The sequence below is a fragment of the Leptomonas pyrrhocoris genome (genome assembly GCF_001293395.1).
Source record: "Leptomonas pyrrhocoris isolate H10 chromosome Unknown, whole genome shotgun sequence".
Lineage (NCBI taxonomy): Eukaryota > Euglenozoa > Kinetoplastea > Trypanosomatida > Trypanosomatidae > Leptomonas > Leptomonas pyrrhocoris.
In genome coordinates this window covers 129,664-157,412 of record NW_015438392.1, presented here as the reverse complement: position 1 = coordinate 157,412, position 27,749 = coordinate 129,664, and the positions used below count along the sequence as shown (strand labels likewise).

At 58.7% G+C, this 27,749-nt stretch overlaps 9 protein-coding genes across 13 annotated transcripts; all 9 read left to right on the top strand.

The window, feature by feature from the left end:
• Nucleotides 1-1,528: 1,528 nt before the first annotated feature.
• Nucleotides 1,529-2,839, top strand: ABB37_09893 (putative elongation initiation factor 2 alpha subunit; the record flags this gene model as incomplete). 3 transcript variants are annotated; one of them, XM_015809563.1, is made up of 1 exon in its annotated part: nt 1,529-2,839. In XM_015809563.1, exon 1 carries the CDS (start codon nt 1,598-1,600, stop codon nt 2,837-2,839), a length of 1,242 nt encoding a protein of 413 aa, XP_015651895.1. In that variant the 5' UTR covers nt 1,529-1,597. The 3 variants fall into 3 exon arrangements, with proteins under 3 accessions (XP_015651895.1, XP_015651894.1, XP_015651893.1); XM_015809562.1 differs by having other exon boundaries at nt 1,553-2,839; XM_015809561.1 differs by having other exon boundaries at nt 1,572-2,839.
• A 652-nt stretch (nt 2,840-3,491) lies between these two features.
• On the top strand, nt 3,492-4,532 carry ABB37_09892 (hypothetical protein; the record flags this gene model as incomplete). Its single annotated transcript, XM_015809560.1, has 1 exon — nt 3,492-4,532. The coding sequence occupies exon 1, from the start codon at nt 3,555-3,557 to the stop codon at nt 4,530-4,532; it is 978 nt and encodes a 325-aa protein (XP_015651892.1). The 5' UTR covers nt 3,492-3,554.
• Nucleotides 4,533-4,993: 461 nt separating this feature from the next.
• On the top strand, nt 4,994-5,387 carry ABB37_09891 (putative mitochondrial hypothetical protein; the record flags this gene model as incomplete). Of its 2 annotated transcripts, none has more annotated exons than XM_015809559.1 (1): nt 4,994-5,387. In XM_015809559.1, the coding sequence occupies exon 1, from the start codon at nt 5,073-5,075 to the stop codon at nt 5,385-5,387; it is 315 nt and encodes a 104-aa protein (XP_015651891.1). In that variant the 5' UTR covers nt 4,994-5,072. The 2 variants fall into 2 exon arrangements, with proteins under 2 accessions (XP_015651891.1, XP_015651890.1); XM_015809558.1 differs by having other exon boundaries at nt 5,016-5,387.
• A 611-nt stretch (nt 5,388-5,998) lies between these two features.
• ABB37_09890 (hypothetical protein) lies at nt 5,999-7,977 on the top strand (the record flags this gene model as incomplete). The annotated part of the gene is made up of 1 exon (XM_015809557.1): nt 5,999-7,977. Exon 1 carries the CDS (start codon nt 6,079-6,081, stop codon nt 7,975-7,977), a length of 1,899 nt encoding a protein of 632 aa, XP_015651889.1. The 5' UTR covers nt 5,999-6,078.
• Nucleotides 7,978-8,484: 507 nt separating this feature from the next.
• On the top strand, nt 8,485-14,718 carry ABB37_09889 (putative transmembrane protein; the record flags this gene model as incomplete). The annotated part of the gene is made up of 1 exon (XM_015809556.1): nt 8,485-14,718. One exon carries the CDS (start codon nt 8,485-8,487, stop codon nt 14,716-14,718), a length of 6,234 nt encoding a protein of 2,077 aa, XP_015651888.1.
• A 384-nt stretch (nt 14,719-15,102) lies between these two features.
• On the top strand, nt 15,103-17,594 carry ABB37_09888 (hypothetical protein; the record flags this gene model as incomplete). The annotated part of the gene is made up of 1 exon (XM_015809555.1): nt 15,103-17,594. The coding sequence occupies exon 1, from the start codon at nt 15,249-15,251 to the stop codon at nt 17,592-17,594; it is 2,346 nt and encodes a 781-aa protein (XP_015651887.1). The 5' UTR covers nt 15,103-15,248.
• Nucleotides 17,595-18,280: 686 nt separating this feature from the next.
• On the top strand, nt 18,281-21,325 carry ABB37_09887 (hypothetical protein; the record flags this gene model as incomplete). Its single annotated transcript, XM_015809554.1, has 1 exon — nt 18,281-21,325. Exon 1 carries the CDS (start codon nt 18,854-18,856, stop codon nt 21,323-21,325), a length of 2,472 nt encoding a protein of 823 aa, XP_015651886.1. The 5' UTR covers nt 18,281-18,853.
• Nucleotides 21,326-22,109: 784 nt separating this feature from the next.
• On the top strand, nt 22,110-24,793 carry ABB37_09886 (putative mitochondrial hypothetical protein; the record flags this gene model as incomplete). Of its 2 annotated transcripts, none has more annotated exons than XM_015809553.1 (1): nt 22,110-24,793. In XM_015809553.1, exon 1 carries the CDS (start codon nt 23,849-23,851, stop codon nt 24,791-24,793), a length of 945 nt encoding a protein of 314 aa, XP_015651885.1. In that variant the 5' UTR covers nt 22,110-23,848. The 2 variants fall into 2 exon arrangements, with proteins under 2 accessions (XP_015651885.1, XP_015651884.1); XM_015809552.1 differs by having other exon boundaries at nt 23,826-24,793.
• A 595-nt stretch (nt 24,794-25,388) lies between these two features.
• On the top strand, nt 25,389-27,619 carry ABB37_09885 (hypothetical protein; the record flags this gene model as incomplete). Its single annotated transcript, XM_015809551.1, has 1 exon — nt 25,389-27,619. Exon 1 carries the CDS (start codon nt 25,490-25,492, stop codon nt 27,617-27,619), a length of 2,130 nt encoding a protein of 709 aa, XP_015651883.1. The 5' UTR covers nt 25,389-25,489.
• Between the last annotated feature and the right edge of the window lie 130 nt (nt 27,620-27,749).

Here is a 27,749-nt window from a genome sequence, read left to right as displayed (position 1 = left end):
TTGTGGTGGCGTCCGCCCGTCCCGCAAGAAACTCCCGGCAAGAGTCAGCTCCCTTTCGTACCCCTTCTTCGCCCCTGCTCGTCTCCTCTGCCTGTTGCCGTGCGAGCGTTGAGGAAGCGGTGGGCTCATCACGTTAGAGCTGGCGCGGTGTGCCGACTGTTGAGCACGCGGCGCTGCGACACTCCGCCGTTCAGCAGGAAGCCGCCGTGGCTGCTGCAGTTGCTTCTTCTTGGTGGGCAGCTGCCACACGTTCTTTGGCCCCTCGCCACGGTCGAGTGGTGCCGCGTCGGTAGACAGCGTCGCGTCCGGCACCCGAAGAGCCCGCCACACGCCACCACGGCCACGCCCTCTGCCTCTTCCACGGCGCCGGTGCAATCACCTCGACGAAGGAGCTCTTGCGCGAGATGAGGTGGTTCATCGGCACTTCGTTGCTTCGTAGAGGGGAAATAATTGTGTGGCGTTGAGCTCCGCCGTTATATCTGCAACCGACCCTGCCATGAGGCACGTTGGGAACACCCCACTTCCCCCCCCCCCTCACAGCCTGTTTTTCCCTCAAAATGAGTTTATCGCATTATCCATGTTTACAAAGGCATGCTATATTGCTGTGCTTTTGGTGAAAGTTCGTTTCTTTCATTATGGAATTGTATGAAAGCAGAATAATATAAAAGCGTTAAAGAAACACGTGGGATTCATCACCGCATTTGTGCCCGAGTTATCAATAAGATAATTGCTGGTGGGCTGTATGTTGATCGTTCTCCTTTTCTTGTCAGTACCACTAAAAGCTTTCAAGCCTGCTCTCTTCACAATGTCATGAAAGTGTCTCAACGTCAACGCAGACTTTGTTGTCATTAGCAGAAACCTAGGGCTCCCTGCTGCTTTCAGCCTTTCATATGATCAACTTCGGCTGATATGGTCACTTCCTTTCTGCTCCTTTGGAAGTTGTTGATCACGTGATGAGCGTTGACTTGGGTACCAACTGAATTACGTAAAATGCCTTTTCTGAGTGCTTTCAGGGCAATTATTGAAAGATAAAACGTATTCGATCTCGTTTGCTACAGCAAGTCTTGTGTGTCGTAGAAATGAAAACTTCTGTGATTAAAGGTACTCGTTGAAATGAAGAAGAACTGTGCGGTTTCGTTGGAGATGAGACTGAAATGGCTTGTTGATGCCGTATGAATTTCAGCGTCTTTCTTCTCCTTTGTCTCAAAGTGCTGCTTTTTGGAGTGTGTTGATGGTAACTTCCTCTCAGTTTCTGTTCCAATACTCATTAATAAAGTTAATTGTGTTCACAGGTGTTGTTTTGCAGTTTTACACATAGCAGCAGTGCGCAGTGTCTTCTATTTCTTTTTTTTCTGCTCTTTGCTCGCATTTCAGTCGTAGATTAATTATTTGACTTGATGAGGTGCGCAAGAGCCTTTCCGCGTTCGTAAATTACGTTTACTAGATCCTCGTGTCACTGCTAGTTTATTCACTGTGACTTTCCTCTCTAACTTTCCTCTCTTGGCTCTCTATTTATTCCTTCACATGAGCACAAATAATTCACCACTTAACGGATTTTGCGCATACACATAGAATTATTACTGCATAACACGAAAACATGACCTCGTACAGTGTGACGGATAGTCCGGACACCGTGGACTACAAGACCAAGTGCTGCTGCCAGACGACCGACAATGTCTTCTATGCTGTTCCGAAGGAGTACTTTCGCCTCAACCAAAACTTGGCTCGGCGCAAACTCCTTGTAGCGGAGCCCTTCACCGTACCCATCGACAGCAAGGTCATGGATCACCTTCTGGTGCTTCTCGAGAAGGCGACAATTCTTTCTGCTCAGGCTGTGGGTGATGAGACGAAGGGTAACATCAACGACCGCCCGGAATGGATGCGCGACCTCAACAAGCGTCAGCAGAAGTTTGTTGGTGCGTGCCTCGGAATCACATCTTGGGACGGCAAGGATATCCCTTTCTACGTGGAGACGATGCCGAAGATCGGCGATGTCGTCTGGGTTAAGATCACGCAGGTGAACGATACATCTGCTGTGGTGCAGCTGCTGGAGTACGGTAAGCGCGAAGGTGTCATTCCGTATACGGAGGTGACTAGGCGCCGTGTGCGTTCCATGGGTAAGCTGATTAAGGTGGGTCGCACGGAAGCCGCTCAAGTTATTCGTATCGACAAGGACAAGGGCTACATCGATCTTTCCAAGAAGCTCGTGACGCCGAACGAGGCGAAAGCTTGCGAAGCGCATTTCCGTCAGGGCAGCGAGGTCCGCTCCATCATCTGTCACGTGGCAGACGAGTGCGACATCAACGGCATGACGGCCATGGAGACGATCGCGTATCCGCTCTACCAGCGTGAACAGGGCAAACACGCCTGGTCGTGGCTGTCTGAGCTGAACCAGACCCAGGATGTTGACCGCATTCTTGGCCCTCTCAACATTGAGAAGCGCGTCGTTGATACTCTTATGTTGGCACTTAAAAACGCGATGCGCATGAAGGTTCTCACTCTGTTCTCTGAAATTGAAATTACGTGCTTTGCGTGCGACGGCGTCGAGGCAATCCGTGACACCCTCATTCTCGGTCGCGAATTCGGCGAAGGAAAAGAGCCGCAGATCAGTCTAACTGTCAACATTATTGGCGCTCCAAAGTATGGCATTCGCGCGCGTACCGACATGAAGGAGGAAGGAATTCAACGCATGAAAGAGGCAATCGAAGCTATGAAGGCGGAGATCACGAAACGTGGAGGTCAGCTGAAGGTAGTGATACCTCCCCAACCGCACGGGGACACCGATAAGAATGACAAAGGCTCCGACGGTGACGATGATGATGATGAGGACGCTGATTAAATTTGTGTCGGGTAAGGTTTTTTTTGTTGTTGCTACGACGATGAGAATACGAGGTCAAATGGCATTCTTTTATTATTATTAAAGTCTATCAAGCACTTAATTAAGATAAAAGGAAGCGTGGTGAGACGAATTTGTTTGTTGTTGTGTGTTCCTGTTGTTAAAATAACTGTTTTGAGGTAAATTCAAGTGTAATCTAAAACTCTGTAGCAAATTATGTTGGACTGCATACTTTTTCGGACTAGTTAAAACACTTTCAGTTTCAATATTCAACGTAGTCAACGATGGCGTTCACGAAGGAACGGCGAGAAAACGCTAATCGGTGTTGCGGTCTTGGACTCTCGAAAGTGTCTAAAGAGCAAGTCATTAGGTATTTAGCTCCTTCGTGGGCTGCAACTTTTTTTCTGTGTTTCTCTAGTGTCGCAAGCAGCTATTCGTGTTGTTCACGAATACATGCGTCAGGTAAAGCAACTGAATGTGTGTGTCGGAGAGAGGGATAGAATCAACTACACGCGAAAGTAAAAAACGAATGCACCTTCACTCGTTTTGTCCTGTGATGCTACTGCTTTTGTTTCTCTCCCAAAATGAAACTTCCATCGTTAATTAAATAAACATATTTCTCCGCTTTCTGATTCGCCGCTCTTCCCGTGTTTCAGGTCTTGGCATATATATTGAAGTTTTTCTGTATTGTGAAGCCCAGAACCTCTTTTTCATAGCAATGTCGACATCCGGTGACCAAAAGGCGCGGAAGGTGAATATCGAAGAGATCGATGAGACTACCGGGTTCAAGAAAGCCGAACAACATGTGTGGAAGGCGTATGCGTCCGCTTTCCTGACACCTGCAGAGGAGCCGGAGACGGATGTGGATGCGTGGACGGACGATTTTTGTCAGCGCGCCGAAGAAAGTGGCGCTATTTTCGATCGCAACTTTGTGAAGTCGGTGTGCACCTTGGGCATCTACGCAGGTCCGCGCGACGAGTTCCAGCAGCGCTCCGGTAGCGGCAAAGCCATTTATGCCATTGGCGACACGTACGAGGGAGAATTTTTCGAAGGCAAAAAGCACGGAAGCGGTCAATACACCTTTGTGAGCAAGGGACGCAGCGAAGCAGACCGTGTGGTGCTCAAAGAGGTGGAGCTGCTTGGAAAGGCAGGCGTTGATGCCAAAGATGCTATCGACGAGATAGCTGAGAAATTGCAGCTTGGCCGGAACATCGTGGAAGGCATTTTGATGTACGGCACTCATCCTTGCTACCGTGGCGACTACGTTCGCGGGAAGCGGACCGGGAGGGGAATTATGAAAAACAAAGATGCGACCATCTACAAAGGCGAGTTTCTTGAAAACAAACGCCACGGCCAAGGCGTGTTCTACTACCTCAACGGTGACATTTATTCCGGCAACTGGAAAAATGGCAGCAAAGACGGATACGGAACATATCACTTTGTGAATGGAAGTGAGTACCGTGGCGAGTGGGTGCAGGGCAACTTCACACAGGGCCAGTGGATTCTCCCAGGAGGAGCGTACTATGAGGGAAAGTTTGACAAGAAAAACCGTCCACTAGACGATGCGGCTTCTATGCATTATCCCAGTCTTGAGATGGCTCAAACGGGCGCCTTTAAGCGTGGTGTGTGGGCTCCGACGAGTGCGCTGCAGATCTGCTCCGAAGTGCCAGTAGATGGCATGGCGTGGGCGGACTAAAGGATGAAACAGGAGGCGAAATGTTTTTGACGAGTCTCACGCTTGGTCATTGTGTTAAGTTAATGTACAAAAGAAGAACACTACCTTTTTTTTCCAGTTATGCGGATCTCACTCGGGGTATAGCATCTTATTACGATGTATGTTTCTTTTTCTTTTTACTTCTCAAAGGTATGAACATTGAGCATCATCACACGGAGTGTGTAGGTATTTTCGGGATAGAGCAGTGATTCGACGTCGACATAAATTTATTTTATTCAGCGAATCTTTCAGCTGTTCGCTTTTCAGCTGCGAAAGCGGAACTATCGAATGTGTTGAGCAGCTCTTTCCTGTGAAGGGTTGGGATCATCTCGTTGCTTCTGTGTCGGTTGCTACGCAGTTTGCCCTTCTTTCTTTTAGCAAACAGCCTGCAAGTCGTTTTTATATTAATCGCGTTCTCTCTTTTTCTCTCTTTTTCTTTCCTAGTATTATTGGAACACATCGATAGTCCATCTTAGTTTCTAGGTTAACTACTTGCTTTTTCACGACAGGGGTATTGGAAAGATGGTCTACACCCGCTGGAAGTGCGACCGCATCCCGGTGCTGCAGATGAAGCTGTTCACGCAGGAGTACAACATGATGGCCGCAGTGGGTCTGCTGAGCATGATATTCTTGTGGAAGCACGCCAGCTTCTGCTCCGAGGAGACGGAGCGCAAGAACGGCTGGTGGGCCGGCTACCCTTACTGGCGCGATCCTATTGCGCGCCGTAACGAAATCAAGTACAAGCAGATGATCAATAACAACGATGTCGACATCACAGACCCGAAGTGGACGGGCTGCTCAAAGGAGCAGTTGGAACGTCTGCGCGCGATTGTTTAAGCGAAGGCACGTGAAAAGAAAATCAAAAAGTGTAGAAACGAGAAAAAGCTGCAACAGGTTCTCCTTGTCTCCTCCTTTTTTTGTCGCTCATCGCTTTCGGCTCACGCAGTACTTCCACATGATCTTCTTTTCTATATTTAGGGAATTATAATTGGTAAAGAAATGTTTAGCGGTTTTGTGAACTCTAGTGAAAAAAAAAAAGCATTAATCTTCCAAAGAATTCCGATTCTGTTGCGTAGGCTGTAAATACTATCTGTCGGAAGACAGCCGCGTGGCGGTGGTGGCTTGTTTGAAGTGTTCCGCTAATATGAGCTCTTTGGTGTACGCAGTTGACTCACGTCGTGCCAAAGTATAGACGTATCGTGAGGTTTCCGTTCATAAGGTGTGTGTTACCCTTGTCGTAAAGAAGCAGATCTCTTTTACCTCGTGCTTATCCAACGGAAGCGGCGCACAAATATCAACGTTGAGCTATTGACTGTTTCTTCACGACATGCCATCTGCATTTTTTTCCCATGAAATTCTTTATCAGATCTCAGTTTCATTCGTCACCGCTCAACTCTTTCCTCCATCTTTTTGTTATTTCGCTCGATCTCATCTTTTTTCACTCACAAGCAGTGTATACACTCAATCAAAAAAGTTGCCTTGCTTTTCAACACAAAACTGTGAAGTCCGGCTTTGCCAGTGTTTCAAAATGTCGCACAGTTTCCGTCTGCTTTTACCGCTCTTGCTCACCTGCCTCGTCGCCGCCTCTTCGCTCGGCTTGGGTGCAGAGCTGACCTCACCTTCGATCATTTCTCCAAACAAGAAGGACAACACCAAAGTTACCCTCACCGTCCGCAGTGGGCGCGTGTCCATCCCGCTGCAATGGGAGGACGACAAGGAGGTGTTCTTCGAGTACACGGGGCGCTTTTACGAAACCGACGACAGCGGCCCGCTGCTGCCGGGTCCGACGCTGAGGGTGAACCCTGGTGGCAAGATTGTCCTAACACTCGTGAATGGGCTCGGCAAGGAGGAGGCAGAGAACGCGACGATGCTCATGAACGCGTTCCACGGGCCGAACATCACAAACATGCACTTCCACGGCATGCACAGCGACCCCAAGAAGGACGACCCCTTCACGGTGTACCACCCCGGTGAGTCGCACGTGTACAAGATCTCAGTGCCGCGCGACCACGAACCGGGCCTGCACTGGTACCACGCCCATTCGCACGGCGCCACGTACTACCAGATTATGGGCGGCCTGTTCGGCGGCATCGACGTGGGCGAGGGCGACTTCCTGACCTCCCCGGTCCACCCCTTCCGCGGGTGGGACTCGCAGCTGCTCATGGTTCACCTGTACCGCCTCGGCGCCTCGCACCGGTGCGACGGGCTGCCGCTAGCCACGATGGACGCGGAGATGAGCTCGCTGCTGCCGTCGAACCCGCAGTTCGTGGACCCCAAGGGCAATACGTACGACATGCCGTCCGACCTGTTCCTTGTGAACGGCCAGCACCGCCCCACCGTGACGGTGCACCGCGATCGCCCGATGCTCCTGCGCATGGCCTTCGCTGCTGGGTCGTGCTTCCTGAACATCTCGCTGCCGAAGCAGTGCGACTTCCACGTGACAGCGATCGACGGCGTGCAGCTGCGCCGCACTCGCGAGGTGGTGGATCACTGGCAGTACTTCGCTACTGCGACCCGTCGCGAGCTCGCGGTTGTGTGTCGCGAGGAAGGCACGTTTCCCGTGCACCACACCGACAAGGACTCCGACATCGTCTTCTACATCAAGTCGGAGGAGCCGAAGAAGGATGACCCCGTCGACGTGACCTTCCCTGTCACGATGCCGAAGTACGCGCCGGATTATCTCCATTTGAAGGGCCGCAAGAAGTTTTCGCGCGATATCACGCTTTCGCAGGAGGGCCTTCCGGATCCAAAGCCGTTCTACGTTTTGGGGCAAGGCACGGATTGCCACTCGCTGCCAAATTCGTCGTCCTGTTACGTCGAAAGCTTCCAGGGTCGGATCGGAAGTCGTCTGGAGGGCTTCCGCGGCTTCATGGTACCTTTGCATACTGTCGTGACAGCGCGTTTGTTTGGCGATCCGACGGACAAGCGTCCTCACCCCTTCCACTTTCACGTCAACCACTTCCAGTTCCTTTCCTTTGAGCCGCGTGTGGGCGGGCAGCACGAGAACCAGACGATGGAGATGTACGGCGTGCTCAGCGGCGACTACCGCGACACAATCCCGATCCTGGACGGCGTGACGATGATCCGGTGGCAGGCGTCGACGTACACCGGCGAGGTTGCGTACCACTGCCACGCCCTGCACCACGAGGACCGCGGCATGATGTCGTCGTATCTCGTCTACTCCCCGTTGGATGAAAATGGGAAAGCAATTGCAGGGAGGCTAAACGAGGCGTCTCATTGGCTGCATCGCTCGCACGTTTACATTCTGCTGTTTGTCCTCGCACTTGCATCTGCGGCGGCGCTGGCGTGGCGAATGCTGCACCACCGCAGGATGAGTGATTTGGCCGACGTGCAGCAGACCATCGACGTTCACGCGGGCAACGGCTCTCCCGGTGAGAGCATCCCGCTCATCCCTCGACCCGCGTAAGAGGAAGCGATTGTTAGGAAGATTTATACGAGCACTTGCCTTTCTTGGATTGTACCGGCTCCCGTCAGCGTTTGCTCTGTGACGGACGGGCTACATCAAAACTGTTACTCGCAGTATTTTGTTGTTGTTGCTGCTGTGGCACGAAAGGGAAAAATCGTGGACAACACACGCAGAAGAAGAAAAAATGATTCTCGCCGTCTCCCCACTTCCCCTTCGACGACCTTGTCCTGGGTTTTACGAAGGCGCTAGCAAGTGCTTTTCAAGAAGTATGCTCTCTTTCTCTCCTGCTTCGTCCGCTTCTCCCCCCCCCCCGTCTCGTAGAAGAACTCGGGGCTTTCTCTTCGCGTCGTTTTGTGGCTGTGGCTGCTACGAAACGCACATCATCGCTCACTGCTGAAACACATTATTTATGTATGTACTCTTTTCATGTAGATGGCGAGTGAAAGTGCAGAGCAAAAATATTATTATTAAGACACTTCCACTGGATTTGTAGCAAACGTGTTTTCGATGACGTCCATGCGGCGCACGAAGCCGTCTCGGCGAAACGCATGCGGCGCTTCTCTGTTTTGCTGTTGCCTTTTGCTTCTTGTGCTCCATTCCGAATTCACCCCGTCTGCGATTGCCTCCTCGCTTAGCAGCAAAACCAACCCCCCAAATGGCGGTCCCTCCTCCTCCTCCTCCTCTCAAGAGGTCAACTCGACGTTGTGTCCTGGCATCACTCTGGAGGGCTGCTCCGACGATGCGTGCCTTTCGTTTGGTGCGAGCAACTGCCCGGAAAGGTGTCTCTACAACGCCGTCGCGCAGCGGTGCGTCGGCCTGAAGTCTTGTCTGCTAAATTCGTGCTCAGGCCACGGCTTGTGTGAGCTGAACAGCACCGTGGCTCCCAGCTGCAGGTGCGCTGCTGACTACTATGGAACAGATTGTGACGCCATCTGCAATGAGGAAAGCTGCGCCGACGCATATGGCGTCATCGGTCTGGCGTGCTCCGCTGAGGGAACATGTCACTGCCCGGATCACTTCACTCCCTTGTCTCGTGCCTGCAGCAAGTGCGAAGATGGCTGGTACGGGGTCCTGTGCGATTTATCGTGCCCGTGCGGCGGCCACGGCAACTGCGACCGTGAGACGCGTGCGTGTCACTGCTTCCGCGACCCCGGTCGCGGCTACTGGGACGGCGACAGCTGCACCCACTGCCTGGCCTCGTACATGGGTGACGACTGCACAACGCCAAACGCACTCTTCACGGCGTTGCCGCACGCCGTCATGTACCTCTCGTTTCCCACCACCTCTTTCGACGACCGCGGCCCGCTGACGCTGCAGTGGAGCGGCTCAGGACAGCTGATCGTGTCTCGCGGAGCAGCCGTCCTCTGCGGGGAGGTCAGCGTCATGAACCGCACCGGGATTGAGAGGGCGGTGTTTCTGCCCACACAAGCGCCACACATCACCCCTCGTGTGATACGCAGCAGCACCCTCTTTCGGAACGGGACCGTTGCGTTGCTCGGTGCAGGTCCACGAGTAGGCGACGACGCTTCCTCGTCTCCCCATGACGGCGGCGATTTGATGGGCGTCTCCGTGTTGCATTGCACGGCAAGCCTGAGCACCAATGATTGCGTGTTGATGATGGTGGAAGACTACACCTTGACGCCGGTGCCGTTGTCTTCGAGCGCTGGCGTTGTGGATGTGGTGGACGCGCGGATTGCGGAGGAGTGGGGGTGGGCCCTGCTGCTGTCCAGCGGGCTCGTTGTGCTGCACAAACATCTCTCTGATATCCGCCTCCTGCAGCTGCCGGCCGACTTTACGGCCACGTCGGTGCACATCGACGAAACTGGCGGGGTGGTTTTTGTGGCGGGTGCCACAGGTGGGCGATGGTCCGTCTACGCCACACACAGTGGCGGCGATGGCGGGACTGGCTTCGTCGAGGTTTCCTTCAGCAATGCGACGAGCGGCGACCCTTTTGTGCAGACGGGAGTTGCGTGGCAGGTGAACGTGTCGGGGAGCCACATGTATGCCACCGGGTCATCGGCATCGTCGTCCAGCGAAGCGTGGGTCCTTGCGGGAACTCTCCGCTTGGCGAATGACCGAGCAGACATCGCGGTGTCAGTCTGTGCATTCTCCACTGTTGCTATCGGTGGCGAGCCACGTGCGATTTCCTTGTTCAGCAGCGACGTGGACAGCTTCACAACGCTGCTGATTGTGGTGCAAACGGACGCCGAGGCCGCGACCTTTGTCTGGGTGATGGACAACGCCGCGGCGCCGTCGCAGTTGGAGCTGCGCAACGCGCAGGACATCACCGCCGTGCTGGACGGTGAAGCCGACGTGTTCACGACCTACGTGTGGGCGAACGGCCTTCTGTTGTTCTCCCAGGCCAGTAGCACCGGTGTCGTCGTGCACCCCTTCACCGGCTACAGTGTGACATCAATCGCCCCTTCCCTGGTGGTCGCCGCGGGGCTCACGCCTCTCACACTGACCGGGATCTTCTTGATGAACGGGATCGAGTGCGTCTCTGAGGCGCATCGCGCACCAGCGGTAACGGCGAACTCGACGGTCATGCAGTGCTCATCGCTGCAGTGGCCGGAGGCGAAGACGTGCGCGCCGGTGTCGGTGGAGGCGTCGATGCCCGGCACGATCTTCACCGCCACGACGGACAACCGACTCCCCCTGCAGCGGTACCCCAGCGTTCTCCTGACGGCGATTTACGGCGTGGGGACGACCGGGGCCTACGCGTCGGTATTTTCTGAAGCGCCCATCTTCATTTTTGGCCAGGGCTTCGTGAACACGTCGGGGCTTGAGTGCGTTTACGTGGACAGCGAACGTTACTATCGGTCACGAGGCCATTACCTTTCTTCGCAGCAGATCCTCTGTGACTTCCCCGCCGAAGTCGACGGCCCGACAGTGGGCAATACCGGATCTTTTTCGGTCAGTTTGAACGGGCACGTTCTCTCCGATCCGTTGAGATTTACGTTTATCGGCGAGGCTGCTGGACTGGCGGTGTTAGCCCCGGCGGCGCCTTTCACCGTCGTCTCGGCCGCCTACGTGGGCCTACCATCGATCGACGTTGTCGTGGTGGATTCGGAGGGGCACCCGCTGCGGGAGCTGGACAGGAATCGCACTACGGACGTCTTGTTCGAGCGGGTGGTGCAGCTCAGCGCGCCGTGGTTCGTCTCCACCCGCAAGGAAGTCGCCCGCCACATCGACCCCGCCAGCAGTCTCGTCGTGCTGGCGTACAGCAACAAAACACTTAGCGGTGCAACATCCTTCACGGTCGTGCTGCAGTACCCTCTCGTCGGCGTCGGGCAGCTGACCTTCTCCTCTGCGGGACTCGCTTCTGCTAACTGGACATACTGGGTGGAGGAGGGCGCCCCGCACACGATGGAAGTCGCGGTGCAGCCGTCGCCGCTGCTGAACAACCACCACACCAACGCCAGCCGCCAGCCCGTCATCGTGTTCCGTGACATCGCCGGGAACATCGTGGGCGATCAAAATGAGCTGCGAGTCATGACTCGGGGCTCGGTGGCCGTGGCGTACTTTGACGGGGTGGCGTGGACCTCGCAGGTGTCGCAGCCAGTGAGCGAGAACGGGTACTTCAACTTCACCTCTGTGTACCCGGAGGGCTTGTTTGGGAACGCCTACCAGATGACGTTCATGGCAGAAAACTTCAGCAACGTGTCGTCAGACGTGATGACGACGGGCGCTTGCTACGGCGACGAGTACGGTCGCTACGACACGACTAGCTGCCTGCCGTGCCCAGATCACGCCACGTGCAACGGGAGCTACGTGTTCAACGTGACGGACGGGTACTGGAAGGGCGGGGAGGTCGCCTACGACATCTACCGCTGCTCGCGGCCACGTGTGTGCCGCGCGGGGCGGTGCGCGACAGGTTACACCGGTGTGCTGTGCGGCGTGTGCGATGCCGGCTACGGGCTGACGGGCTCGCAGTGCGCCAAGTGCTTCTCGACAGCCGCCAACGTTGTGCTTGTGGTCCTCCTCATTGTCTGTGTGCCTCTCGTGCCTCTCTTTCTCACGTTTCTGACCTTCCAGGTTTTTGGGCCGCACTTCAGCGTCGTGCACGGTGCACGCGCCATTTTGGATTTCGTACAGCTGATCGGGTTGGTTTTGCTGCCGATGCCGGAGCTGCCGGACTACGTAGGACGCTTTGTCGTCTTCACGCGGCTCCTCTCCACCGGCGATGCGTTGATGCTGTCGCCCTTCAACTGCCTCTTCACCAGCCTCGTCGCCACCGAGAAGTTCGCGGTGGAGGTCGTCGCCGTGGCGGTTATTCTGGCCGTCCTCTTCATCGTGCTGCTGTACGGCGACGTTCGCTTCGCCCGCCACTTCGAGGCGCTGCGCAAGAGACGGTGGTTTTTGTCACTGCTGGCGCCCTTTACGTCTGAGGAGGCGTACCACAACCGGTTGGCGGAGCTGGGCCTCGACGAGGAGCGCGCCCTCGGTTCGACGGTGACTACCGACACGCTTGACCCCAACCAACGCACCATACGCGAGGCCTACACGCTGATCGACAGCAACCGATACGCCATATCCGCGGTGAGTCAGCTGCCGAACTCGGCCGTGCGGGAGTCGGCGCTGGAGTCGTTGCTGGCGGAGCAGGAGGAGTTGCAGCGCTTCCTGCGGCAGTACGAGGCGCACGTGTCGTGTGGCGGGCCTCCGCCTGGACGAGACGGCACCGACGCAGCACCAGCAACAGCAGCGCCACCGACGGCGGCCCCGTCCTCCGCTTCCGCGTCCCGCACAGCTCCGTTGGTCGCGCGTGGGGGTGGAAAAGCCCAGGCGGTGAACAGCGCCGTGCTGAGTGCTACCGCTTTCTCCACCGGATTGGGGGCAACGTCAACGACGGCGGCCGCCACCGAGGGGCTCTCGGCGTCTGAAGCAGCAGCACGGCGCACTCCTGCAGAGGCGCTCGGCGGAAACGGGGAATCAAACGATGCCAACACCGCAGACGCCGCGGGCGGCAAGGGGGAAGACCAGGGTCCAGCCAGTCGCCGCCGCGGCTCCGCTTCTTCTTCCTCGGGGCACTCTCCCCCTCCTCCCTCGATGCCTTCGTCGCACCGGCACGTCCGCAACGCAAAGGAAGAGGTAAACGAGCACGGCCAGAGCAACGAGGACGGGCACCGCGTCGACGAAAGCGATCCGGACACCCCCGTCAAGGCGGCGCTGCAGCGCTTCGGGGACGTCACGCCCACACCGTTTAGTCTCTTTGGCGCACACGAGCCCTTCAAGCCCACGGCGGCCCCGCTGGACTTCCTCCAACCACAGCTGCTACCCGCCACGGAGCAGGTCGCCCCACAGCGGCAGTCCACGCGCGCCTCCACGGCCTTTTTGTGGCCGCGCTTCCAGGCGCAAGCCGTCATGCTGGGCTTCACCGTGTACCACTACTTCTACGTCGCGGTGGTGGAGTACAGCTTCGCCTTGGTGCGCTGCGATGACACAACGATGTCCGCTGTGGACACGGACGGAGCGGAGGCGGTGACTACCTCGCGACTTGTGTCGTACGTCTCACTGGTCGCCGACCGCCGGGTGAACTGCCAGAGCGACACCTTCGCCTCGTACCGAGTGGCCGGCCTCGTGCTCGGTTCGCTGTTCAGTGCCGCGCTTCCTCTGGCACTGCTGTGGCTTTCGCTGTGGGGGCCGCGCAGTTCCACGACGCGTGCAAGCGGTGTGGCGTACGTGCGGGAGTGCTGCGTAGCGATACTGGGGCTCAGTGAGGACTTCCTCTGGTGGGAGGCCGTCTCGCTGCTGTACAAATGGGCCCTCGTGTTGATGCGCAACTTGATTCCGTCCAGCAACGTGGCAGGGCTGGTCATCGGCTGGTCCGTGCTCGCCTTCTGCACCGTTCTCGTGTACCTGCAGCCCTTCTACGACTTTTTTCCGCAGAGTCTACAGGTGATCTCGTGGCTCTCCCTGACCGTTACGGCGTCGCTGCAGATGCTGCCGCTGCTGCACTCCGCCACGATGGTGAACGGCGTGTCGAATATTCCGACTGAGATGCGAGCAGCGCAGCACGGGAGCGGTGTGCTGGTCGTCGCGCTTCCGTGTGTCACGCTCGCCGTGCTGCTCTTCGTCGTGTGGGCGGTGACCTTCTCTCGTCAGCGCTGGCGTCGTCTGGGCAACATTCTCTTTGCGCTGGGTGGCGGGGTGGAGGTGCACAACATCCTCCACTTCTTTGACAAGCGGAGGACGGCGGCAGCAGCGACGGCCGCAAAGGCGGTGCCGACGGGTTGGCAGGCGGCGAACGGCGCGGTGCCCTTCTCCTTTGTCGACTACAACTTGCGACTTGTTCGGCAGGCGGGGCGGTGCGACACCGCCGACGGCGCCGAAGAGACCGCGGTCACCGCCGTGACGCTGGAGGATCAAATCGCGCAGGCGGTGCGGGGAAAGGCCGCTGGCAAAGGCAGCCGCCACGGCGACGCCTCACTGTGGGCGAACTGGGGCGTCGTCGGTGGTCTGGCAGGGATGGCGAACCACGTCTCCCTCTTCTCACGCTTTATCCAGGAGAACGGAGGGGCGGTGCCGAGGGAGGGCGAGTTGGCGGCTGCGACGGCGGCTACGGGGTCCGCGAAGGAGAGCAGCACGCGGGTGGATGCGGCACGGGAGTCGGTCGCGCAACCCTCGACGGTGATGGACAAGGAGGTCGGGGATGAGCTGCTGACCATGTGTGAGCACCTGCGCCAGCTGGAACACTTTGTGCTGCAGATGGAGAAGGAACTGGATCGACGGACAGCGCGTTAAGAGGAAAGGCGAGGAGGAACCCGCATCGTCTTCACGATTCAGCCAAGTCGGCGCATTCCTTTTCCTTTTCTTTTTCTTTCTGTTAGCGTGTTGCTTCATTGCTGTATGGATGCATGTCTGCTGGCCTGCCTCGTGTTGATGCGCCGCATCGCACCGAACTCAAACTTTTGTTTTCCTCGTGGCTCATGAAAGGAAGGATGTGTGCGCTTTCCGAAGGGTGAGAATGATGAGAAAGGGGGATTTCTACGATGCTTCACTGTGCCGGCGTCGAATGGCGCCTCGGGGCTTCCCAACTGTCCGTCGCTTCGTCCCTCCTTCCCGACCTGCGTTCTCGCCGTTGTGCGTGTGTGGGCGTTGAGGTGCCGCTCCATACGTGGCGCCACAGAAGTACACGCTTTCTACCGCGGTTACAGGTGCCTCGGCCAGCGTTCCTTTGCTTTGATCTGATTCTCTATACACAGTATTTACCTTCACCATAAGAAAGCACTTCCCCTATACCGTATTTGTCTTCATTCTTTTCTCCTCCCCGCATGTCTGCTTCTGCTACTGTGAGCGCCGGTGCTGCCAAGGCGCCGCCGCACGCACCGGGCGAGCGCTTTCGCTGCCGCGTCGATGTGGAGGACATCTGCGTAAGCGTGGAAGGCAACGCGGCGTCGTCGACCACGGCGCTGTTTTGGGAGGAGGCGCGGGTGGCCTGCCGCTTCAACGGCGGCACGCAGCGCACGCGGTGGATCGCCCTGCAGCCGGCCATGGACGAAGTGAAGAGGGAGTTGCAGGCGGCCGCCCCAGGCGGTGACCTGACCGGCGCGGCGGCCCCGCAGACGGGTGGACTGCTCGCGCTGCCCTACACCGCGCTGAACACGATGTCCTACGAGGTGGAGTTCACCGCGGCGGCGCCGGACGATCCCGCGGTGGCGTCCGTCACGACGGTCAAGTCGAAGCGGTTCCACACGATGGAGTTTGCGGTGGAGGCGCAGAACTTGCATCGCGTGTACTCCGCGGTGGGTGGGGCGACGGGGGACCGTGCTCCCACCAGCGGCAACATGGAGGTCATCTCCGCCTCGCTAAACAAGAAGGCGGCGAAGGTTTCTGCGTGGACGCGCAGTGTCTTCTCCAAGCTGGGCAGTGGCATCGGCGGCAGCGGCGGCAGCGGGGAGAGGAAGGACGAGAGCGGGGCGCGTCAGCGCCACCACCACAGCAGCTTAAAGGAGCAAAACGAAGCGGCAGTGGCCAATATGTCCGATCACCCCGTTGCCTCGGTGCCGGCGCCAGGCGTTGGCGACACGACGGTGCACGAGGGCATCTACGCAACGGTGGTGAAGAGCATCGACGTCAGCGAGGCGTACAACCGGCCTGGTGGGCGGCAGTACTACTGTCTCGTAGTGAAGCCGGAGTCGCGCAAGCTGCCAGAGGCCGGCGTGGGTACGCCCATCGCCGTCTCCTTCTCCGTTGTGGTCCACTACGGCCACTCCGCCAGCGTCCCGCGCAGCTTCCACAACTTCGCGATTGTGGTGGATCAATTCGTTCTGGACTACAGTGAAGCGGCGCGGGTGCTGCCGCCGGATCCGAAGAGCGATGATGCAGAGCCCCGGCCCATCACAGGCTACGCCTTCGGGTACACGGCGAACACCGCAGCGAACCCAAATGCGATGGAGGTCGTGTCGAGGCCGGTGCCGGTAGCGCCCACCGATGCGGCAGGCGGCGGCGGTGAGGCGGCCTTGCGTGTGGTGGACTTCGATCGACTGCACAACGAGGTCGACGAGCGCAAACGCACGCCGGCGGACTACAGAGCGTTGCCGACGTCCTGCTGCGTCGTCTCGGGGTCCACGGGCAGTCAGCCGGCAAACCGGCCGCGCCTAGGCAATCGGGTGGTCTGCGTCTCGCGCTTTAAGACATCGCCAGATGGCCTGTGCAAGCCGTCCTTCAAGTGCCAGTTTGTCGTCTCTCTTGTCCGCTTCTACGGTGCAAGCGACCAGTCGGTCCGCGAATCTGCCGCGCCGATCAACTTGGCGGCCCTCATGAACCAAGAGATTCTACCGCAGCGCATCCGCACCGTGAGGTTTGAGTTGGGCGAGATGATGTACCTGCGGCTGCGGCGCTTCTCCTTTGCGGAGCCGGAGGTGTTGCGGGCGCCGCTGCTGCTGCCCTACGACTACAACAACGAGGATGTGCAGCTGCCGGCACCACCGGCACAGCAGCAGCAAGATGCACAGGATAGCGACGTCCATCAGAGTACTAGCGCAGCAAAGCGATCAGATGCACCACCACCGCTGCAGCAGCAGCAGCAGCAGCCTGCAAACGCAGAGCGCACTGCTGCCGCACCCGCGCCCCCAACTACAGCCTCCCGTGAAGTCCCAGCCGCCGCCGCCTCGTCCTCCTCCGCCTCGTCCGACGCGGCCCCGGCGTCCCCGCTGGAGCAGCGGAGTGGCAGCGACGACGACGACGACGCCTCCACGCCCCGCGCCGGCGTCCAGCACGAACCGACCGCTCCCATGTTTACCCTCGAGCCGCAAGAGGACGCATCGGCTTTGCAGTTCGGCCCATCCACCACCGCGACAGCGACGAGGTACACAGGTGCGCAGCCAACGTCGGCGCCGGCGTATGACCCGGTGGTGGCGGCAGCGACTGTGTGGGGCGTCCACGGCGCGGCAGACGACGGAAAGGCAGCTCCGGCGGTGGAGTTGACGCCGACCGCCTCGAACCCGTTCTTCTCCGCGCAGCACCGCGAGACCGCGGACGCCGCGGGGATGTCGCGAGGTGCGACCGCGACGTCACAACACGACGGCAACCCCTACAACTTCGGCGCGGCGGAGGGCGACGATGCGGCGACGTCGCCGAAGCCGTACGCGGCGTTTGAGCTGACTCCGTTGGAGTAAACCGTCGGTGTTCGGCACCGAGGCGGCACCTCCTCGGTCCGCGTTCGTCTCTATTTTTTGTTATTGCTGCTTTCTGTCACCTTTGTGCGTCGCGTGCTCGACTTGTTTGTGCGCCTCTCTCCCTCCCCCTCGCCTGCACCTCTGCGGAGCATGACGAGGAGGCGGTAGCGGAGGTAGATGTTTCTGTTCTGGCTTCGTTTCGTGTCTTCCCGTCCTGACGAGTCGCCCTTTGCTTTAAGAAATCTCGACGGCCATCAAAATGACTGGACAAAAAGAAACCGTCGCTGCTGCAGTACGTTTGCACCGCAACGCAACGCCAAGAGCGGCGAGTAGTGTCGGCGGCGTCGTGCCCGCACCGCACTGGTCGACGGTCTGCGTTTTTCGCCGCTGCCGGAACAGCGGGGAAGAACAAACGGTGGCAAATGGAGTGCGCTCCCGCGAGTTGCCGGTAGCGCATCTTGTTACGTGAAGGGGAAAGAAGAACTTCTTGTTCTTTCCTGCACCGCACTCAAGCGCGACTTTCAATGAATAGCCTTTCCCTTCCACAGGTGTGGCGATAGTCTTCATGCGCTATGACGCTACGCTGAAACACCCCTCCCCCGACTCTTTCGTGCCTCACTCTCCTGCACACTGCTCTCTAACATAACGTGAGCTCCGTTCGACGTTCACACCTTTACACTCTCAAAGAAAAAGAAAGTAGAAAATATATTTTACGTGTTCTCCGTCTACAAGATTCTTTTCCCTTTGACAACTGTTTTGCTTTTACTTGCTTGTTTCACATTGTTCCTCTCCCAGCTGACTCCTGTCACGTCTCCCCGCACACGTCTACGTGTACGCAACGAGCCCGAAGCTGCTCTGCTCACCACGACCGGCTTTCGAAGTACGCCGCTGCATCACTGGTGCACATCGTGTTGTTGTTTTCTTCATTGTTATTTCTCTACCGTTTTTGTTGGCTTCTGCTACGTGCTTTACCCTTTGATCTTTACCCTTCTCCCTTCCTTCTTTCCTTCACGGCGGCTGCGTAGGCGGTGAACGCGTCCGTCGCTCTTGCCGAGTTTTGCATTGCTCGCCTTCGCTTCCCCAGTGTCTCTTCTGGCGTGGTCGAGAGAGTATTTGCCGCTCCCTTTATATCTTCTGCTGTCGCGACGCCGACGAGCGTTTTAGTAGCTTGTTCTTCTTATTAGTGTTGCTCGTAAAAGGCGGACCTGTTCGCCTCCACCTCCGTCAAACAGCCACATCGAATCAACGCCGCCGTCGCGATGCCGAAGGTGGCTGAAAACGTGCCGGTGAAGGTCACCGTGTCGAAGATGACGCTGGAGGTGCCGAAGTCCTTCTTTGATCAGGCGGCCCTCCGCGCCGCGATCTTTGTGGGCCGCAAAGGCCGCAGTGCCGCGACGCGACGCACAAAGTGGTTCACGCTGGCCGACCCGTCCCTCGTGCCGTCCCGCACGCGGCAGTCTGTGGCGCTGCCCACATCACACCTCAGGGGCTCGCAGCGGGGCTCGATGGTGGTCGAGGACGAAGCCGCAGGGGGGGAGCAACACCATGTGGAGGAGACGCCGGTGGAGATGGCGGTGCTGGAGTACAGCGGCATCAACACCGTTGTGTACGACGTGGACATGAGGCCGCTGAACATCTTCGAGGGCGACTGGGTCTTTGACCAGAAGACGACGCACCCGATGACCGTCTTCGCCAAAATCCTCGTGAAGAACCGCCCAGGCGCCCGCGGCGGGGGCGGAAAATCAGAGTTGGAGTCGAACCTAAACGAGATGCTGCAGATGGATCAGGACGACATGGAGAGCGACGAGGACGAGTCGGACGGCTTCAGCAACGAGCACGACGACGGCGGCGCGCACGACGACGACTCGGCGCTCTCCATATCGCTCACGGGCGTCAACCTGACCGAAGCGCAGATGACCGCCTTGAAGGGGACGGAGAACCCGAACGAGGTGGTGATGAACCAACTGCGTCGCGCCGTGGACTGCAAGAAGCGTTACCTGCAGTTCCCGAAAGCCATCGACGTCGCCACCATCGTCAACACCAAGGCCAAGACGGCGGACTTCTGCGAGCGCCTGATGTGCAAGAATGCGGCGCTGCTCGGGTCGACGCTGTCCTTCACCGTCGCGGCGGAGCTGCCGCTTGAGAAGCTGTCGAAGTTTGAGGACAAGGCGAAGTCGAAGGAGGACAAGGAGGAGATCAAGCGCCGTGAGAAGGAAGAGAAGGGCCTCGAGAAGGAGCGCAAGAAGGAGGAGAAGGAGGAGAAGAAGCGGCGCGAGAAGGAGGAGAAGAAGTCGGGCAAGAAGGAGGATAAGGTGTACGGCACCGACATCACCGACGCGCAGAACCCGAGCGGCGCTAAGAACGAGCCGAAGAGCCTCTTACCGAACGCTGCGTCGCAGCAGCAGCCGACGACGCCGGAGGGCTCCAAGAAGAAGAAGTCCGGCTTCCCGCCCCTGGATCTCGTGAAGGGCCTCTTCACGAAGGAGGAAAAGCCCGAGCAGGCCACGCCCTTCACCGTGAAGCTCACTTCCACCCCGTACCCCTTCCTCGTCATGCTCTACGACTTCCAGCTCAGCAAGCTCGTGATGGAGCCCGTGAACTACCGCGCCGTGCATATTCGCCTCGGCACCGATGCCCCGTCCACCGAGGACTTCCCGCGTTTACTGCTCGACACAACGAAGCCGAACACACAAACGGAGTCCACCATCACGTGGTACGATGGCAGCACCCGCAACGTCACCAGCTTCCACTTTGACCACTCGCGCATCTTCTTTGGCGATAAGGCCATCCGCCACATCACGGGCTTTGCGACGCTACGGGCACTGCAGGAGCACGAACGGCAATACCACGAGGCGAAGAAGGCCGCACCGGCGGAGTCGAACTCCCCGCACCGCGAGTCCGCCGACAACGACTTGTTTCGCGAGCAGCTCATGAATGTCGGAACGCAGTTCCAACCCATCACCTTCGCACCGACGAAGTACAGCACGAACGGCAATCAGGCCCTCGCCACGAAGTTCACCCGCGTGACGGCGCAGCTGATTGTGGCGGAGAACGTCGTCGGCGAGGTGCACCCGAGCGATGCCGCGGAGAAGGAGGCGTTTGTCCACAAGCTGAAGAAGGAGCAGAAGCAAAAGAAGAAGGAGGAGAAAGACCGCGTGAAGGCGGAGAAGGAGGCGGAGAAGGCGGCGAAGAAGGCCGAGAAGAAGAAGGACGACGCGGCGGCCGCAGCAGACGCAGAGTCGAGCCGCAACACGTCGCCCGAGGCGGACAACGCGGCCAGCACGGCCACGACGATGACCTCCGCGAGCTCCAAGATCGGCGAGGAGAACCATGCGGACGACGGCGCCGAAGGAAAGGAGAAGGCCGACGACGCGGAGGGAGGGGAGGAGGACAAGCCGACCTTTGAAGCCGGCGGCGAGGACCGCCTGGAGGCGTCTGAGGCAGCCTCTGCCACGCCCGAGGCGGGCAAGAAGGACAAGAAGGAGAAGCATGAAAAGGACGGCGCGAAGATCGTGCTGAACCAATCAAACTCCTTCCAGCTCAGCACGTACGTGATGAACGAGGACTTCATACCGCAGGACGGTCTGCAATATCACATTCTCTTCCAGACCGGCGAGGAGCTGACCTTCCGTGCGCGTCGCTTCTTCTTGCCGTCGGTGTGCAGCTTTGGCGATGAGGGCTGCACGCGTGAGACGACGCTGAACGACTACCTGAACTCGGCGGAGGAGTAAATACGCTAAAAGAAACAGCGTTTTGTTTTTCAGACTACGTGTCGCCACTGTCGTCTTCACGTGAGTGTCTTCTCCATTTCTTTTTTGCTTGTTTCTGCCTGAGCACTCAACTTGTGCTGTATGCGAAACACTTCGCAGCCGCCTATTACAATACTTCTCTGGAGTTTCCTCTTCCGCCTGGTCGTCTGACGCGTCGCAGCGCGTGAGGTAGTCGTCCGCAGCGTCGTGTGCGTGCGTGGGTGGGTGAGCGGTGTCTCCCTCCCCCTTCGGATTTATTGTTCTCCCGTGTCGCGTTCACGCTGCGGCGTCCTTCGCGGGTGGCCCCTTCCCACTCCTCTTCCTTGTACGTTAAGTAGAGCTCGTCTTCCCCCTTTCAGCGCCTGCTCTTTCGTGCTTTTATCGCCCCTCCCCAATGCCCGCTAGCGGCCTCCCCGACGCACGTGCGAGCGCAGAAGAGCGGCGAGTGAGGTGCTCTTCCACCCGATGCAACACCATGGGAGAGGGGAAGCGAAAGCGGCGCAGGACGTCGCGCAGGGGTGACGAAGAGCGGGAGGCTTTCGCGAAGGATCTCCGCACCGGACGAAGGAGGCGCAGCACGGAAGAAAAGGGCAAAGCAAAGCAAAGCAACAAGAGAGGCATCCACGCGACGTGGTGGCGCGCTCGTAGGTAGAGTTCGCACTCACCACCTGTCGATGCGCGGCTGACGGTTGTTTTGTGTTGTAGCAGCTTCGCATCACATCTCTTCTTTTCGTTTTCCTGTTTGCCGCTCTTTCTCTTTCTCGTAGCTTGTCCGTCTCTCTCTGGGGCGCGGCACCCTTCTTTGTTCTTTGTAGATGTGTCATCCACACCTGACACCCTTCCTCTCTCTTTCTCTTCTATTGTTACGATGATGACTGTTTTCTCGTCAAGTGCGATATTTCCCCTCCTCTCTTTGTTTCCTTCTACTTTTTTCTGGTATCATCGTCCGCCACTGTGCCCTTCGGCCCCTGTTGGCATTCTTCCCCGGCTCGTGTGCCTCTTCTTTTTGTATTGCTTTACGCACAACCGCCGTGATCGCTGTGCTTCTCGTCTCTGTTCTTCTCCTTCTTTCCACTCCGCCACGAATGCCGCGAATGTGCTTCTTTCTTCATTTTCCTTTTACCCCCTTTGAGTGAACGTCCTCTGTGGCCCATGTGTGTGCGCGTGTGGGTACACGATCGGCATCAGAGGTGTTTGTAGTCGCTGCACCGGCCTATTTCATGGTCCTATCTTTTCTATTATTTTATTTTACTCCTTCCTCCCCTCTCCCTCCCCCTCCGCTGTACGTTCAAAGAATTCGTTGTCTCGTCATTTCAGCTTGTCGGAGTATTACACCATGCCGCTGCTCCTCTGTCCCGGCCGAGGAGGCTCTGGCGCACACCGTATCTCACCGCCACGGTTTGTGTTGCCGTCGTCGCCGGCGTGGGTGAGAAAGCAATGCGGACAGCGAGAATTGTTAAGTTTTCTAGCGTGCCGGTTCGTATCTGTTTGCGCGTGTGTGGCTGTGCGGCAGAAAATGTGCGGTGCCGGTGGTGTGTGTGTTTGTGTGTGCAGAAGATCCTTCGACGCCTTTCCGAGTGCGCGCACATCAGCGGGGCCGCGGTGGAGGACGATGGTGTCGAGTGGGCGGGGAGGTCCTTCAATGTAAATACAGTTAAAATATATATATAACCTCCAGTGCACTAGTATTTGAACTTCGTAGAGTGTGTGAAGACAGCAGCGGGTGTGCACTGGCATTGGTGTAGACGCGTGGGTGCCACCGCGGCAAGAAGGGCATTTTCGCTGAGTTCCTGATGAAACGCCAGGTGTTTGTATTTCTCTCTTTCTCTGACCACCGCCGCTGTGGGGGCGGAGAGCGGTGCATGGCCTTTTGGGGCGTCTCGGTGGCGGTGGCTCTTTCATTATCTTCTTCTTCTTCGGATGTTTCGCATCGACGTCAGTGCGAGTGCGTGAAATAAACTCAGCGTGGTTTTACTCCCCTCCTCTCTCTTCCGTGTGCGCTCATCGACTTCTTGCCGACAACGCAGTGCTTTTTTGGTGCGCAGAAGCACCGGCGTTTCTCTCCTGACGATGAGGTAGAACCTTTGCTTTTTTTTGAACTGAAAAGTGGAGTGAAGAACGCGAGACCTGTTGTGCCTTCTGGGAGCTGCTTCGATGGGCATGTGGCACGGAAGCGTTGCGTACGTCGACGACAACGGCCGCTGCCGCAGCTTCGCAGATGGAATGGAAATGCGGTCTGCCGGCGATGCGGCTCGGACTTCAGAAGGGCCACCTCGCCACTTATTTTTTCCGTTCTGCTCTCTTCGTCGAGAAACGGCGGTTATGTCTTCTCGGATGGGGCACCGCCCGACGGTGAAGAGGCGCTGCTGCGCGTTGCAGTGGTCCCTCGCCGGCCAGTCCGCCCACCACTTCTTCCTCCACACGACGTACACCGCCTTTACCTCTCGCTTTCACCTTCTTCTGTGCTTCACCTCGTTCTGCAGCCGCACCACATCCGCTGCGTGCATGTTCAAAGGTCTCTCATTTCACACCGGTGTCGAGGGCAGAGCCGCACGACGCCTCGCCACAGTCGCGGAGAGCGCGCGCCGCAGCAAACAGCGCCACCTACGCGAAACCGCACGTGAGTCCACGCTGCGGCTCAACCGCCTGCGTGCGGGACAACAGAGCCTACATCGTCCCAGTCCGCGACGTTCTCGCGCGGGCGTGGCCTCCGCCGCGATGCAAGCGAGCTGGACGGCGACACAGGCCGAGGCGCTGGCGGAGGAGGACGCCGCATGGAGCGCACGCGACCCGATGCAGCCGTTTCAGCCCGACGGCACACGCACCGACGCCTTCTCCCGTCCGTTCTCCTCCGCCTCGCTTCTCCACTACGGCGCCGTCGACGCGGAGACGGGCAACAGTATCGTGCAGCAAAGTTTCGATGCATTGGTCTACCGCGCCGTTCTGCACTACGGTCCTCCGCTGCCGGTGGAGGTGGTGCTGCAGAACAACGTCGTGTCCGCCGCGTCGATGTCGCCGGCGCAGCAACGAGCGCAATTTCGCGAGACGCAGGACGGCGGTGGAGCCGGAGGGGCGGACGACCCAAATGCCGTGTACATGGACGAGGTGGGACTGCGAATGCACGAGTTCATGACCATCTTGCGGAAGGAGCAGCCGCACTTCAGCGTGCGTGACGACTGCGACGGGGTGCCGCTGTCGTTGATGGTGCGTAACTGCTCCTACCTGCGCGCCTACGGAGGGAAGGTGAACTACATGCGCTTCGTGCGTCGGCTCCCTCGTGGGCAGGGTGGGGACATGGGAAGGGAAACGACGGAGGACACCGGAGAAGAGGATGCGGCGAGCGGCACGATGGTGGTGTCGTTAGGGAGATACAAGATGCGAGAGATGCCGTCGCAGGATGGCATCCGGCAGGGCCCGCAGCCTTGGCGCTACTCGTACCGCACACTGTGAAGAGGGCATGGGTAGCATCCAACATCCGAGCAGCAGACAATTGCACTACGTAAACGGCGTTGCACCAAACAATCTCTCCTCTACCTTTCTTTATTCCTCACCGCATTCGCCTGCGTTGATGCCGTTCTGAACGGCGCAGAGTGGCCAATGAAACGTGGAACGCACGAAAGCCCCGTAGTGCATCTTCACACGTAATACAGCGTACCGAAGAGTTGTACGGGCTGTCGCTCGTAGCGGCAACAGTAAATAAGTTCTTGTGTGTGTGCGTTGAGTTGAAAGAGCGGTCGATGCGAAGGAAGTGCGCGCGCAGTGCCGCTGTCCTCGCACGCTACCACGTCCTCTGTTCACATCCAGCGTGCTGCGCGAGACATTCGCGCCATTACCAATTTTTTTCTTTGGCGGCGGTGACGCTGCTGTTGCTGCAGCGGCCATGGCGGTCGTTTTATGCTTCATGGAGGCGCCGCTGGGAGGAAGGACAACGTACAGAGATGCACGGTGCAGCCTGTGTCGTCCAGCCACGATGTCTTTTCTCCTTCTTCGTGCTGTACTTATTCTTCCACTCTTCTACTTTTGGATTTCTTTCACTCGCTTTCCAGTAACACACACGCACCGCGGCGTGGTCTCTGCTCGTAGAACCACGAAAACAACAGAAGAACAGCATTCTCCTCCTCCCCCCTCCGCAAAAAACAAACGCACATGGCGACGTCGGTCCTTGCCATCGTCAACGCGAAGCGCGTGTGGCGCGGTGCGTCGGCGCTGCAGCCGGAGGTGGCCGCGTCGTACCCGGCTGAGGTGGACGCGCTGCTCGTGGAGGACGCCCGCATCGTTTGCATCGGCAGCACGGCGGAGGTGCTGCAGCGGTACGACGCTGCGGTGGCGGCGCAGGCGGCCGCGCATCCCACGCAGAACGACAGCGCCGATGCTGACGTGCGAGCGGTGGAGGGCGGCCGGGCCCGAACGGTGTCGCACCGCGTCATCGACTGCGCGCACCGCCACGCCGTGTACCCGGGGTTTATCGACTCGCACGTGCACTTCCTCGACGGCGGCCGGGTGCTGCGTGCGCCGCAGCTACACTTCGCATCGAGTCGTGCACAGTTCATCGACATCGTGCGCGACTATGTCGAACGCTCCTACAAGCACGACGAGGGCGGGTGGATTTACGGGACAGGCTGGAGTGAGGCGGTGCTCGGCTGCTCGCCTTTGCGGGGGTGGCTGGACGAGGTCAGCACGACGATCCCGTTGATGATGTTCAGCAAGGATATTCACTCTGCGGTGCTGAACACGGCGGCGCTGCGCCACTGCCACATCATCCCCGGCGCAGACGACGGCGACCCGGTGATCACGCAGGTCGACGGCGGCCGGATTGAGCTGGACGAGCACACGGGCGAGCCGAACGGCGTGCTGCGCGACAACGCCATCCACGTGACGCGGCGCTACGCCCCTTCCGCTGACACACGAAGCAACCAACAGCGCGCGCTGGAGGCGGCGAACGCCTACATGCTCGCGCGCGGCTTCACCTCCGTCTTCTCGATGATGTCCACCACCTTTACGGACAACATCAACGACATCGCCTTTCTGGCGGAGGCGGAGCGGAGGGGTGCGATGCGGCTGCGAGTGCGCTACGGCGTCCCGCTGAACGACGTGGAGCGCTTCGTGGCGACCTTCTACCGTGCGATGGCGGAGGAGGCGACCCGCACCGACCGCCGCGACGGCTTCACGCTGCCGTTCCGCTTCACTATGACGCCGCCGGCGCTGGGCGGAGGCTACCTCGTGCTGGGCGCGGTGAAGCTCTTCTCGGACGGCTCGCTCAGCTCGCGGACGGCGGCGATGAACCGGCCGTACGGCAGCGAGGTGACGACGGAGGGCGACATCGACAGCGAGCAGGAGGACGGCGCGATTGCGGCCTTTCTGGAGGGCCGTGCGAGGGCGGGGTGCGAGTGTCAGTGCGGTCTGCTGACGATGCCGCGGCTGGAGCTGCAGGCGGCGATCCACCTCGCGCACGCACACGACCTGCAGTGCGTCGTGCACGCGATCGGCGACCGCGCCGTGGCGACGGTGAACCGGGCGCTGTGCACTTCCGCGGAGTGGCTGCGCAGCCGCGCGGAGACGGCGGGGTTGGCGGCGGCGGTGGCGGACTTCCGGCGGCACCCGCGGTCACGCGTGGAGCACCTGCAGCACGTTTCAAATGTGGCGAAGGAGGTCGCACGGATGGCGCGGCATGACATCATCGCCTCGATGCAGCCGTGCCACCTCCTCTTCGATGGCGACTACGTCGACACGCTGCTGGGGCAGCGGCGGAAGGGGACGTCGTACATCTGGGGGACGCTGCTGCGGTCGCACATCCGCGTCGACCTCGGCTCGGACTGGCCGGTGGCGCCGGCGGATGTGAATGACGGACTGCGCGGTGCCGTGACGCGTGTGCCGGACGTGATGACGGCGTTGGCGATGGAGGAGCATCAGCAGCAGCAGCAAGAGGACCAGCACAACGGAAATATCGCTGAGGACGCCGTGGCCGCTCCTGCGCCGCCGCTGAAGCGGTACCACGACACGTGGAACGAGGCGGAGTGCATCTCGATGGACACCGCCATTCGGACGTACACCTACGAAGGCGCGTACGGGATGTTCATGGAGGACTACGTGGGGACGCTGGAGGTGGGCAAGCTGGCGGACATCACGGTGTGGTCGGACGACTGGCTGGACGAGAGCGGGAGGGTGGCCATGCGCGGTGTGACAGGCGCGAATGCGCGGTGGTGGCCGCGACACTCAGAGCCGCACGCGGCGTACACGATCGTGGCCGGCCTCGTGGAGTACGAGCACGCGCCGTGACGTGGCGCTCAAAGGGCAGTCAGATTTCTACGGACTCGTTGATCCCCCATCTTTCTTATCAGCATGTGTCTGCCCTTCTTAACGTTCTTCATACCGATCATCGAGTACTTCTACGACGGCTCTGCTGCTC